General features: G+C 55.4%; 1 protein-coding gene across 6 annotated transcripts in view; it reads left to right on the top strand.

The window, feature by feature from the left end:
- PML (PML nuclear body scaffold) overlaps positions 1–8,129 on the top strand; it is a 41,097-nt gene extending 32,968 nt beyond the window's left edge. The window contains exons 8-9 of one of the 6 annotated variants that reach the window (XM_080808922.1): positions 4,336–4,486; positions 5,566–8,129. In XM_080808922.1, coding sequence (XP_080665048.1) covers positions 4,336–4,486; positions 5,566–6,353 — 939 coding nt within the window. In that variant the 3' untranslated portion in view covers positions 6,354–8,129. Of the gene's footprint in view, positions 1–4,335; positions 4,487–5,565 lie in introns of those variants that run through there. The other 5 variants (XM_080808927.1, XR_013967152.1, XM_080808924.1 and 2 more) reach the window with 5 other exon arrangements.
- The last annotated feature ends 6,032 nt before the right edge of the window (positions 8,130–14,161 follow it).

The raw sequence follows: 14,161 nt of genomic DNA, 5'->3' as shown, positions 1-14,161 counted from the left end.
GTGGCCTTCATCCCACCTGTTACATGGGAAAGTTGGCCTACAAGGACAGCACGTTTCCAAGCGTACGAGGTGCCTAAGGACGCCCACCCCAGGCTGCCGCTGTGTCAGTTGCTGGAATCTAGCGGGACACGCCTGGGGACTTCGGTACAGGCCCAGCTGGGCGGGCAAGGCTCAGGGAGACACTGCTTGTGTGAGAAGAGCCATCTGGGAGCTGGAAGAGGCGGTGGAGAGGCCAGGCCAGGCCTGATGGCAGACGACTGAACACAAGGGGGTCCACAGTGCCTCTGCCGTGGTCCCCAGGTTAGGGTCCGAGGCAGGAAAAAATAGAATGCTCCCACCCACTCTTGTGACAGGTGACTGGCCCCAGTGTCCCGCAGGAGCGGGACCAAGTGGAAAGGGGAGGGGGTGGTCCGTGACCGACATGGCAGTGGTGCCCAGCAGTAGAAGGGAGACCTCTGGGGGACAGTCGATCCATGGGGGTGGAGTGGGAGGGCAGCAGGGGCCACAGGCTAGTGGACAGGATGACCCAGCTCACAGCTATGTGGGAGATCTTTTGGGTCTTCCACACTTTGCAAGAGCTGGGGCTTTGTGTCTGCATGAGAGAGCAATACGCATGTCTTGCCAAACTGATCCCACCTGTTGCTGAAGCTTGTGTGCTAAGAAAGTTCCTCAGGAGCTTGGAGACTCTTGATAAGAATGAATGGCAGGTACAGTCTAGACAACCTCCGGTGGCCGGATGCTAAGAGTCTGGCTCCTGTCGGAGTGGCTGCTGACCAGGCGTGGAATGAATTAGGAGGACAGTAGTTCTGAGCCCTGGGTGCACACTGGAGTCTTTGGGCCGGGAATGGGGGGCGGGGGGGGCGGCGGCTGTTACCAGTGACAGATTCCTGGGTCCCACCCCCATGGACTGTAATTGAACTGGTCTGGGGTGCAACCCGGGCACCTGGAGTTGTTGAGATCACTAATGCACAGCCAGAAAAGGGAGAACCCCAGAATTGGGGATTCAGTTGCACATCTGTGATTCTCGTATGTGTTAGCCTTGAACTGAGGTGACCCGTATATCCTGGGATACGATGCGGCAGGGGAGAGGGGGACGAGGGGTCTTCCCTAGAGAAACCTCCTACACTGGTGGAAAGTGATGAAAATGTCAAGCTGGCATTTCCTGTGGGTATGCTTGGTGTGGCCGGGAGGCCCGCTGTGTGGATTTGGAACACAGTTGTCACGCTGAGTTGATCTGTGTTGGAGAGCAGTGAACTGTAGCTCACGAGCCGGACTGCGTGTGTCTCCTAGTTCCAGGTGTATCCTGAAAACCTCGTGGGCTCCCCGTGGCTCTGTCTGAGCGCCGTTCTGCAGTCAAAGAAACACAGTCCATTAACCGAGTATAATGAAGAAATAAAACCTAGTCTGTCCTTGCACTACAAGCAGTATCAAAGGGGCTTTGACTCCCAGCACAGCAGCGCATCTTCAAGCCCTCTTCCTCTTTTCTTCGGCTCCCCTCTAGCCCATTCCCTTGTTCCGTGGAGCTTCCTCCTCCTCGCTTTCCAGGCTGTGCACGTGAGCTCTCATCTTCCCCGCTCCATTTCCCATTCCACCATTCCTTTTCCCTTCCCAACAGATCTCAAGCCTTTTCCAACAAAAAGCCTCTTCTTGGCGTGGGTCCAGCTCTCTGCTACTATCCCTCTCTGCTCCCCACCCGCACAACTCAGTTACCTGGACTGTGGACGGAAGCCCAGCAGTGGTGCTCCCCTTGTGAGCAGGAGGGGGGCAGGAGGACGTCTACACCAGAGCCTCTCATGCTGATTCCCCTTTTGTTAAACCTGGGTCTGTAGAAACACCTTTTGCAAGCGCACCGGTACTTCCTGGCCATGTTGCTGGGATTTAAGGCAGGGAGAAGGCTTGAGTGGATGGGCCGGCTGGAGTTTAGTAGAAGGCATTCTGGCGAGATCATTCCTGTGTCCCAGCTGCACTTGGAAGCTGCACTTCCTCACCCAAGGGTGAGGAAGAACTTGAAGAAGAGGCTGGGCTGGAAGTTCCAGGCTTCCCAGGCTTCCCGGCTCAGCAGAAGGGGAGTGTCCTTTCTTTAAGGGAGCCAGACGAAAGATACTGCACCACTGTAAGAGAGAAAATGACCTCAGGACAATGGAAGGCCTTAAGAATGAGATTCTGATGGCCATCATAAATAACTCTGGTGTGAAGTTGGATTTAGCCCAAAGACAGCTCTGCTGCTCTCCAGGGGAGCTCAAATCTTGGAAGAGGATTATCCGAAAAGGTGACTGTGGCTCTAAGGCCTGAGAAGTATTCCAGAAGGAAGGAGACAGGTGGAGGCACTCAGGGCCACTGCGCAGGTTTTTGCAATTATTTTGGGAGCAAAAAGAGGAAGGAAGAAGAGAAAGCTCGGTGTGCCATGTCGGTGGGTGGCAGAGACAACTCAGGAAAAGAGACAGCTCTTCAGCTCTTCAGCTCTGGGGAGGACACAGCAGGACGAGTCCAGCCCTTTCCACCAGCCCAAGCACAAGAGCAAGGTCTGGGAGGCTGAAAATAAAAAAAACAACACCTGTTTTTTTTCCCTCGGGGAAGGAAGGCAGCGTCTCTGGCTCACCAGCCAGCAACTTGGAGGAGGACACCTAGAGAGGGCTCCTTAATGGGGAGGAAAGGGAGCTGGGACCAGGAGACAGAAGACTCAGAGGCGAGGCAAGGCATGCAGAGGAAACCTTTACTGCATGGTGGAATCAGGGATATGGATGTGCCAGGCGTTTGACGAAGACTTTAATCAGGACTTTATGTGTAGAATCCCCTCACTGCCAGGCTTCTGTAAGCAAGCCCAGCTCTAGATGGATGCATAGTAAATGTCTCTTTCAATCAGTGACCGGGAGGAAGTTGGTGAGCCTGGGGTTAGGGCTACGAAAAGCAAAAAGAGTAAGAATCAGGCACTCCTAGGAAAATCCCACACATCATACCTGTGCTTAGTAATGACTTTGCTCTTGGCTGAAGTTTTGTTAAAATGTTTCACCTGGAGAGGAAGAGGGCCTAAACCCATGCTTATTCTCTCCCAAGCCAGGGGCATTAGCCAGAAGCCAGAGTTTGTTCTTGGAGGCTTCAGATAGCCCCAGAGGAAGCCAACATCATCACCCTGCCAGAGGTGGTCCAGAAGTAGGAAGGACCTGAGGTCTGCTCTAGACTCTGTCCCAGTAGTACCCCAGCCCTGTGACACGTGGCCTTGTGGCATCGGCCATGTCCTTTCCTCCTGAGCTCTGGCTAACATCCCCAGGTGGCATTCCCAGGAAGTTCTGAGCAGGCCACCAAAGACATCTTCTGGGTGAGGCAGCGGGCAGATGATGAGCTGTCCACTTTAGGGAGAGGCTCTCCCACCCTCCAGCCGCAGCCCCTTGGGAGCCCCATAGACTTGGAGCCCTTCTCCCACCCGAGGCCTTTCGAAGCTTGTTGGCCTGGGTGCTGGAGAGAACAGGGCCTTGGGTGCTCAGGCTAGAGGAGCCCTGGGCCTGAGGCTTCCCGGAGCAGCTGGCTCCTGGATACTAAATGACAAAGGCCCTCCAGGCCCTGAGACCTCTCTCCATGGCTCTCGCTTCCCGGCTCTGCGTGTCCACCTAGACGTGGCATTCCTGAGGCTGAGCAGCCCTCCTCTCCCCCTTTGTGCAGGACACTAGGGCCCAGGCTGGCCATGGGGACAAGAGCCAGGCTCCTGGCTCCTTCCAGAGAAACTTCTGAGGTTTGAGATGAGCCTCCTTCCTCCTGTCCCAAGTTCATGATGTTTCTTCTGAGTGTTCAGAGAGAAGGGAGCAGCAGACCCCTCCAGCCCCAACCACCACAGCAGCGGCCCCTTCCCTGAGCTTCAATGCCCAGCACCGTGCACATGGGCACGCTCACTCACATATGCTCACGTTCCCACACACTTGTCAACGCTGGTTCACAAATTCACACGTGATACACACATTTGACATTTGCATTTCTTCCCATACTCATGCTTTCACACACACACACTCGCCTGTGTGATCTCAACCTCTCACTCCTACTCACTACTGCATGGTTCACCCGTGGCCCTCACATGCACACACACACACACGCATCCGTTCATGCGCTCACGTCCCCCTGCACACACACTCAGACACACGCCTTCCCCTTCCCGATATCCTGCTGTTCCCATGTGCGTGCAGATGCCCCCAGCCATACCAGCTAGCTCATGTCCCCACACTCACACTGCACACACACACACACACGCATGCGCACACACACACTTGCTCACAGGCACGTGCTCATGCTGCCAACATGCGCCCTCGCCCTCCGGCCCCCTAACCTGTTGGTTTTTCTGTGTTGCAGTCCTCCCGAGAGCTGGATGACAGCAGCAGCAGGTCCAGTGACCTCCAGCTGGAGGGCCCTAGCTCCCTCAGGGTCCTGGACAAGAGCCTCGCCGACCCCCAAGCAGAAGACAGGCCCCTGGTTTTCTTTGACCTCAAGATTGACAGTGAAAGTGGGTTCTCCATTGGCCCCTTGCACCCCTTTCTAGCTTAGTCTCCAAGTCCCCCAGATAAGTGCAGGCAGAGCTATGTCCTGGGCCTGGGAGAGCCCAGAGCTCTGGCCAGTGACCGCAGCCCGAGAGCAGGCAGGGTGCTGCATCTCCCCGGGACTCTGGCTGTCCCACTTGGCTGATGGAATAAAGACCTCTGTCTCGACCAGCGCCTGAAAGCCTGAGGCAGGTGCCTCCATGAAATTGCTGACCAGCGCTTCTCTTAGAGAACCCTGGCAACGCCCCTCTAAACAGAAACAACACGATGTGGGAAGTACCATGATGAGGCCAGCAATCCAAGCAAGGCCTTAGGCCATGGCTGCAGAATTCTGAGTACAGAGCCCGGTCCACAGGTGGGCCGAACCGGGAGGCTGACAGCCAAGATCACGGAGAAAGATGACCCCTTCTCCCGGAAGCCCATCAGCTCCCCACGGTGCTTCCCTGCAGTGCCCTTCGCTGACACCATAGGGCCCAGCCCGCCCTGTGGCACAGCCCCAGCATAGGGCCAGCCTAGCCAGGCAGAAGTAGTGCTATTGCCCTAGGACAGGGAAGTCATTGGCAGACCTCACAGGGCAGTTCTGAATGGAGTAGATTGGGCCAGTGGGCCATGTGTCCCGGGGCTCTGACCGGCCAGGAGTCTTGGCTCAGTGACCGATGGGATTGGAGGCTGGGGCAGGGAGCGAAGGATACAGTGGAGACAAAGAGGGCCCCTGATGTTGGTGGGTGAGGGTAACCGAAGGCAGGCAGGAGGGACCTGGATCTAAACTGTTTGGCAATGTCTGGGGCAGGTGGCAGGGGCAGGCGACCGCTGGACTCCCAGCAGGTGCGTGGGGGGTGTTTGGAGAGCAGCCAGCCCTCCCCTTCTGACCCTTGTCCCCATGAAAGCCAGGGCAGAGCTGTTCAGAGGCTGATGTCTGGTTCCCACCAGCAGGTCCCACGGTGGGGTCTCTGTGCAGCGGGACAGCAGCCCCAGAGGTCCCCCTGCTCCCGCCCTGTGTCCCCCATGCCTCTGGGGCCTCACCCTGCCCTTCTCTCCTGCCCAGCCCAGAAGATTAGCCAGCTGGCAGCGGTGAACCAGGAGAGTGAGTTCCGCGTGCTCATCCGGCCCGAGGCCTTCTTCGGCACCAACTCCAAGGCCGTCTCCCTGGAGGTGGGGCTGCAGCACTTCCTTGGTTTTCTGGGCTCCCTGCACCGCCCCATCCTGGCCTGCTACAAGCTGTGGGGACCCGGCCTCCCCAACCTCTTCCGGGTCCTGGAGGACATGAACAGGCTATGGGAGTTTGAGAAGGTCATCTCGGGTTTCCTGGCCGCACGGCCCCTTATCCAGGAGCTGGTGCCCGGGGCCAGCAGCTTCAAGCTCAAGAGCCTGGCCGAGACCTACCTGGCAAGAAGCATGAGCGAGCGCAGTGCCCTGGCCGCCGTGCTGGCCCTGCGGGACCTGTTCCGGCTCCTCGATATCTTCCCGAGCCCCCAGCTAGCCCAGCACGTCTACTGCTTCAGCAGCCTGCAGTGCTTCGCGTCCCTGCAGCCGCTGGTGCAGGCAGCCATCCTGTCCCGTGCCCAGGCCCGCCTCCTGGCCCTGCACAACGTGAGTTTCACGGAGCTGCTGGCCGCGCACCGCCGTGACCCCCAGCAGGGCCTGCGCCGGTACAGCTGCTACCTGAGCCCATCTGCTGCCTCGTCGCCCCCCACCCAGGGCACCGGCCCCCTGCAGGCCCTAGGCACCTACTTCAGAAGCCTGTCCAAGGAGCCCGGCCTGGCCCGGGCAGAAGGCCTCACCGCCCCTGTCGCTGGCTGCAGCCTGGCAGGGGGGATGTGCCAGCAGAGCTGAGAGGAGGCCCAGACTGGCTCGGGATCTCTGGGGTTAGGGGGGCATGAAGTCCCTGAGCCAGCTCCCTTCCCCCCGCCCCACTGCCCATCAGTGCATTTGTGGGTCCTGTTCCCCAGCACCCAGCTGTCCTTTGCTCCAGAATCTGTTCTCTGGGACCAAATTACCCTTCTCTAAAAACCCCACCGAGAAGGTTCCGAATCCAAGCAAGTCCCAAGTCCTAACCCCCTGGGGCGCACCAGATCCCCTTTCAGGCCTTGGGAGCACCTTGGTTGGTTCCCTCGAGACCTGGCCCCTCTTCTCCAGGAGCCAAAACCAGGGAGTAAAGAAGGCCCAGCCTCTGGGCTGAATAGCCCCCAGCCACCCAATCTGCTACTTCCGTGAGTGTCCCTGCAGCCCCTCCCTGAGCCCCGGTCACTGCCCTGGGGGGCCCGCTGACAGGCCCCATAGATACTGCCCGAAACACCCCACGGGTACCCAAGTGCCTTTCAGATCAAGCCGCTGTTATGAGTTTGGGTTCTCCCACCCTTTGCCCATCTAAAGGCCAGCTCTCTGGTCACTTCTATGGGGACACAAATGCATTTTCATGCTTCATGTCTGCAGAGACAGAAGCTTCTGCCCCATTCCTGTCCCTCTTCCAAGCTTGCCGCGTTCCTTCTAGCCACGCAGACCTACCTCCTCACAGACAGGTTTCACTCTTCCGTCCTCCAGCCACCAGCCCCGCTCAGCATGGCTTTCGCTCTCTGCACTGCCCACCTCAGCCCCACCAATGCCTGTCCTCTAACCCAGCGCTGCCTGCTACATAGGGGCGCACAGCGTTGGCGTCCCCTGAGAGCCTCTAGCCCAGACCTCTGGAATCAGCTTCTCTGAGGTGGGCCCTGCGGGCTGTCTTAGCATGTCTTCCAGATGATTCTGAAGCCTGCTAATACTTAGAACCAGTGCTCTGATAGACTACTCCCCGAACACGCAGCAGGCTGGAATGGCAGAACCAGTCCTGGTCCTGACTGGGCAAATGGAGGGTGACCTAGGAAAAGACCCCATTCTGCGCTCCAGCATCTCCCCACCTGCTAAATGGGCTCCCATCCAGCTCTGCCATTCTGGGATTTTAGACAAGGACCACAGCCACCAAGACAGTGGGCAGGACAGTTCTCAACTTAAACCCTAGCTCTCAGTCCTAAGCCAAGGCACCCAGCCTATGGTCACATCAGAGGTCAGGAGCAGAACAGAGGCAGGTCAGGGCCTTCCCTCTGACCAGCAGAACCACTGCCTCCGCACTGCTCCCCTCTCTTCCCTCTTCCTTGGCTCCTGCCACTGGGACACAGACCAGGCCTCCAACATCCACTGCCTGAGCTTTCACAGGGATGAGGTCTGCGTGCCCACAGCTCAGCCCCCATCAGTGGGTGTCCTGGAGATGCCCCGAGGGATTGCATGGGAACTGGCTACCACAGTGGGAGTGCCAGTCGACCAGTAAACACTGATGCATTTACACTAGGATTCGCGTTCCAAGCAAGTGCTGGCCCAGAAGCTCCTGTGGGAGCAGGCTGGTGGGGCCACAGCCTGGCTGTGGTGACCATCTCGGCAACTGCAAGGCAGCACCTGGGCCACTGCTCAGATCCTCAGCCCTCAACCTTGCCCTGACCTGGGCAGCACCCACTGGCTTTCAGCCCTTACCGTGCTTGCTACCTGCAGAGTTCTTGACCACAAGTTTTATAACAAAGGGCTGTTCTGCCCTCTCTCCATTTACACAGCCTCTAATAAAGATGTGAATGTTCAAAGTCTGATGCGCCAATCCAGTGCTGCTCAGCCCACCCCAGGAGCCACGGAGCAGCCTCTTGCCTGGGAAGAGGGTACACTCCCAGACATAGGAGAGCTGCCCTTTGTCGCATCCTTTCAGGGCTTGGCAGAGCTGAGAGCTCCTAGTTGTTCAGTGCCGAGAGCCTCACAGATGTGAATTCCCCCATTCCAAAGGGGGAGACCCAGGGTGGGCCTGTCAAGGATCATCTCCCCAAAGGAGAGCCACATGGAGGGAAAGAAGCACTAGTTTCACGAATCACCCCCTAGAGGGCGTCTGGAGCCAGAGATGGATGTCCCCAAGAACCTCACCTCTGCCCCATGCTGGATAATCTTGCATCCCTGTGTGTGTCCCCAGAGTCAGAGACGAGAGACGGTAAAACCCCCAGCAAGGGGGAGGGGAGCCCAGGACATTAGCAATGTGTAATTAACTGCAATTAATGTGCCGCTGTCCAGGGTGTCACCAATGGAATCCATGTTAGTATGCCTGGGGATTCCCACGGCACAGGCAGTGTGGGGGAAGTGGCCTTCGCTTGGCCTGAGTGAGCAGTCCGGTGATGTCTTTGGATGGGAGCCACCACTCCAACTCCACCTACATGCCACAGATACCCAAATTCTTCGGGGAGTTTTCATCTCTGAGAGCCAAATCCAAATGTGTCTGGGCTCGAAGTCAGGGCACTGAGTTTCAGTCTTCACGCTACAGCCTCTGACTGGTCTGGTGTGTTAAGTTCACTGATGCACGGGCTCTGACTCTGTCAAATGGGATCGTGTCGATCATTTTTCCCTCACAGGCTCTTGCATGAACCAATGAAATAATGTGGAAATAGGTTTTTAATATGTGAAGACCCACACAAATATAGGATCTTATTTCACAAACAACCAAGATGACAATTTTATTTCTTCATAAGTCACAAGAAATTAATAGATCTTAGCTTTTGGCAAGAAATATACATGGGCTTGGCTTCGGGGATTAAAAAGCAAGATCTGTAGCAGAGCAGACAATTGTGGGAGTCCAAGGGAGTCAGGGAAGAGAGCAGGGGAGTCGACCTTGGGGTGGCTGAGAAGTGGGTGGTTCTGTGTCCCCAACACACCCAAATGGGGGACTTCAGCCACGCATACCTGAAGCAGAGAGCCTTCTAGTGACAGCTCAGCTCAGCCCTGGCCAGCCCTGCTTGCTCTGGTGCCTCCTTCTGAGGCCCAAGGGCTCACATCCCCAGGGACGTTGCTCAGAAACCTGCTTTAACTCCAACCTTGCTCTTCCTTCTACCTTACAACACCCAGCTGCTACCTGGTACCTCCTCCCCCATCCTTCCTCCTCCTCCAGTCCCCACGCACCCCATTTCATCCTTATTCCTACCCAGACTCGCCCTGACCGCAAGTCCCAACCCAGACAATTCTTTCAGGGTTTGCCCTGCACCCTACAGCTCCCAGAAGGCCCAGCCCCTGATCCTGGATCCTCTGACTTCAGGTTTATGTTCACCCCACACCGCACGTGTCCCCAGCCCCTGTGTCTATCCACCCTGTGCCTATCCACCCGGGAGGGAAGGGAGCCAAGCTGGCGCTGCTCTCGGACTCGGCCAGCAGGGGGCGCTGCAGCCCCGTGTGGCCGGGCCTTAAGGCGGAGGTGTGGAGGTGCGTGAGGCTTAGGCTCCCACAGCGCTGCATCTTTTCCCAAGAACCCCGTACGCTGCGGGTGTTATGGGAGGTAGCCTCAGGTAGATGGTGCGTGGAGAACTAGTTCAAAAACATTAACCAGCTTATCAAAACGGTGATCTCTGGAATATAGTTGCTCAGAATGACGCTAAAGTGAAATTATTTAAATTATTTAAAGGTCTAATTTAAGGATAAATATTAGGGGGGCGCCTGGGTGTCTCAGTGGGTTAAAGCCTCTGCCTTCGGCTCAGGTCATGATCCCAGGGGTCCTGGGATCAGCCCCGCATCGGGCGCTCTGCTCGGTGGTGATGCTTCTTTCTCCCTGCCCCCCACCCACCCCCCACCCGCCCTCTCTCTGTCTGCCTCTCTGCCCGCTTGTGATCTCTGTCTGTCAAATAAATAAATAAAATCTAAAAAAAAAAAAAAAAATTAGGTAACCACAAGCTGAGGAGGGTCACGGGTATAGCAAAACTTGTGGCTTCATGTGGGGAAATCCTGGGTTACCTACAAGAGGAATTAGGATGAGGTTTGGAGCTAAGGTCAGGGCCCAGGTTAGAACTAGGGTAAGGATGGGGTAGGGTTAGAGGTTGGGGTAAAGGGTTCCTGGGTGGCTCAATTGGTTAAGGGACTGCCTTTGGCTCAGGTCGTGATCCTGGAGTCCTGGAATGGAGCCCCGCATCGGGCTCCCTGCTTGGTGGAGAGTCTGCTTCTCCCTCTGACCCTACTCCCCTCATGCTTGCTCCCTCTCTCAAATAAATAAATAAAATCTTAAAAAAAAAAAAAAGAAGTTGGGGTAAAGCCTCAGGCTAGGATTTGGGGCTATATCAAATTTAGGGGCGCATTTGGTGATGAAGTTTAGCAACGGAGTTAAGAATCAAAAGGAACAGAATTAGAGTCACTCTTGAGGCTCCCTATGTCACTTTGGCAGCTGAAGAGTCCATGAAACTCTCATATGGCACCCTAAGTGTGGCCTGCCTCCCTCCCCAGCATCCTCTTCTAAAGCACCCCACAGGCCCGCCTTGGTGGCTCAGTCGGTTAAGCGACTGCCTTCAGCTCAGGTCATATATAATCCCAGGGTCTCAGGATCGAGCCCTATGTCGGCGCCCCACCTCACATCCTAGCCCCATGTCTGGCTCCCTGCTCAGCAAGGGAGTCAGCTTCTCCCTCTCTCTCTCTTTCCACCCCCTATTCATGCTCTGTGTCTCAAATAAAGAAATAAAATCTTTTTAAAAATTAAAATAAAAGCCCGCCGCAGGGGTTCCCCTTGAGTTCACTGAACCCCTGGGAGGAGAGGCACAACCGTGGTCCAATCCGGGAGCCAGAGCCTCCAACCGGGAGCTGATACTGCCCCCAGCGGACACTGGAAGGTAACCGTGTGTTCCCAATCCTTTCTCAGCACAGGTGACCTCCTGCTGTCTCGCCAGCACCCCTCTGCAGTTACATCATCGCCCTCTTTCTGCAGATGAACACAAGGTGGAGGGGCAGGAAGGTCACGCACCTTGCTCAAGGTCATTAAACTTGTACATGGTCGAGTTGGGGTCGGCCCAGCGGGGCGCCTGTGTCTAGACTGGAGCCATCTGTGGCCCACAGCTGCCTGGTGCATTGCCTCTTGCGGGGGGAGAGGGGCGGCGGGAGAAGGAGAGGGGCAGGGGCGGTTCTCTGCCCTCTCCTTCCCGCACCCTCCTGGTCTGTTAGTCTCACAAGATGTGAAATTCAACCTTTAGAAAGCCAACATCCCAACATTCTGGTTCCAGCATTTGAATTTCTACTACTTCAATTTTTTCTTTTAGAGCAGTGCTTCTCAAACCTTTTTATTTTTAATACCCCCATAAGGAACCTCTTTAGACATATTTTTACCTAGTCACGCACCCTCCCCATGAAATTTTAATACTACAGTTTCCCTATAGCTTCCTTAGGATTCTCTACATACAAAATCAGGTCATCTGCAAATAGAGATCATTCTACTTTTTCTTTTTCCTTACACGCATGTACTGTTTATTTGTTTATATACTGTGGTCCTTTGGAGGGTCAGGAACCATTGACATATCTAAGGTTGTTAGTGGGACTCCCTTGAACCCATTTTCATCCTCTGTGAGGTAATATTTCCTCTGCTGAGAATGCATGATTTAGGGTAAAGCCCCAGCCCTAGTTACAATGGGGAAGTGTCCTTGGTGGGGGGTGGGTATTAACCCCACCATGTGGCTCAGTTCTTGGGTGGGAATGAAGTGGGAAGGGGCTGCAGGAAACCAGTAGGGAACACGAGCAGGGATCTGTAAGGACATACTTCCCTGGAGTAGCCTTGGTCCTGGGATGAGCCTGAGGCTTGGGGGAGATGAGGGCAGGCCCATCATTTAGTTTTGTATCCAAATCCAGATGTCAGCTCCAGACCTTTCAGACTTGAATAAAGCCAATGCCTGTGGTGATTCTTTTGGGAATTTCAACTGAGACACCCCTTCTCAAAACAAAAAACAAAAAACAAAAAACCCCAAAGTTTGAAGTCTCTACCCACACTTACAAAACACATTTGCTGACAAGTGGAGGGTAAATTCCTTCATTCTTGGCTCAGGGAACTTCCTTAAACTCAGCCCTGAGGAATTCTTTAAAGACAAGCTGCCTGGACTGTACTAAAGTCAGTTTATAAATATAAATATCACAAACTTGATAGCCAAGCAGATTACAAAAGCTAGCTTGCTAACCTCAGAAATTTTCCACGAAGCGAGCCATCCCAACAGGCGTGAGAGGACATAACCGTGAAATCCCATGTCACCTGTCTGAGTGTCTGAAACTGTTGACCAGATTGAGCGCAGAGGGCCTGGGGATAGAATTTTCCCGAAAGACTCTCTCCTGGAGTTCTATAGCCATATGGCCCAGGCCCACACCAGAGCAGACTGATTCTATAGTCAATCAGACCACCCAAGGAGGAGGCAGAGGGCAGGGGAGGCTGGGCCGGAGGTGGAGTCCTGGTTGAGTCCGTTTGGGAGCAGGGAGGGGTGCCAGGTGGTTAGGACACGGGTTTTGGAGAGACCTGCTCCAGAATCCTGTGTGTGACCTTGGACAAACTACTTAGCCTCTGGGGTCTCATATGCAAACTGGAAGTGATAATACATACTTTGGAAATGATGATGACTAATGAGATAACATACGTAAAGCCCTAAACTTTGTGAGTCGGCAACGCTGAATGAAAAATAAGTCCATACCTCCAGTACCCCAGCGAAGACCCTGCCAACCCCAGAAAGCCCTGTGGGCTTCTTCCTGTCATTGCCCTCCCCTTCTCCTCCCTTCCTCCTCCTCCTCTCCCCGCTCTCTTTTTCCTCCCTCCCTCTCCCCTCGTCCCTTCTCCTGCCCCCCCTGCTCCCCTCTCCTTCACTCCCCACCTCCTCTCCCTTTCTCCCTCTCCTAATTCCGACCCATTTAAGATCTGACAGACCCTGTCCCCAACTACTTCTCTCAGTACTTCTGTCCCCACCTCTCCAAGCCTCACCTGTCTCCTCTACCCCTGGGATACAGATCGACAACAATGATGACGATGACAATGGGGTCACCGGCAGGCTGGCGGCTGGAGGGATTTACTGCCAGTCCCTTCCCTCCTCAGCCCCCACCTGGTCACCAGACACAGCCGTCTGCAGGAAGATCACTTTTTGCTGCACCAGCAGAGATGTGGGTCGGACAGAAGAGGTCCTGGGAGAAGCAAATAAATACATCAAGTTTCCAGCTGGGGCTGGAGATAAGGGCTCAGGGAGATGAGGCTGAGGCTTCACTGACTCCAGGGAAAACCTATTTGGGGCACTTCAAAGAGGACTCTGCCAGGAACTAACGGAGGGGGCTGTCCCTCTTGGGAGGTCGCTGCTCTGGAAGGATGCTTCCTCCTTTTAGACTGGTAGGGACAGGCCTGGGAGCAAGAATGTGACAGATCTAAGCTCCTGTCCCAGCTGAGACAGGAAGGTGGAGATGTATGTCTAGCCCCATAGCACAAGAGGGAAACTGAGGCCAGGAAGGGAGAGAGACTTTCCCAAAGCCTCACAGATAGTCAGTGGAAAAGCAGGGTCAGCCCCCTGTTCCCTGGTTTCCTGCTCTGGACCCCCTTACACTGAATTGTACCTGGCTGTCCCCAAGACATGGCCATTAGAACTGGCCTCCCCTGGGTGCAGAAGGAGACCTGCCAAGACCCACCTGAGGGAGGGATGTCCTTCCTCCCAATCTCTGCCCCAGCCAGCTGCCTGCCAGGAGGTGCTGTCCCTCTCTGGGACATGCTATCAGTAATCAGAACATGCTCTAGTTAAGGGCACAGCCTCAGTCTTTCCCAGACATGGTAGGGCTCTGCTTCAGGTGCCCAGGAGCCTTGGAGCGGGGTACAGGAGACCTGCGTG

This window comes from Martes martes, assembly GCF_963455335.1.
Source record: "Martes martes genome assembly, chromosome: 7".
Classification (NCBI taxonomy): Eukaryota; Metazoa; Chordata; class Mammalia; order Carnivora; family Mustelidae; genus Martes; species Martes martes.
Note: the sequence above shows the minus strand (reverse complement) of the source record. Positions and strands in the feature narration are given on the sequence as shown.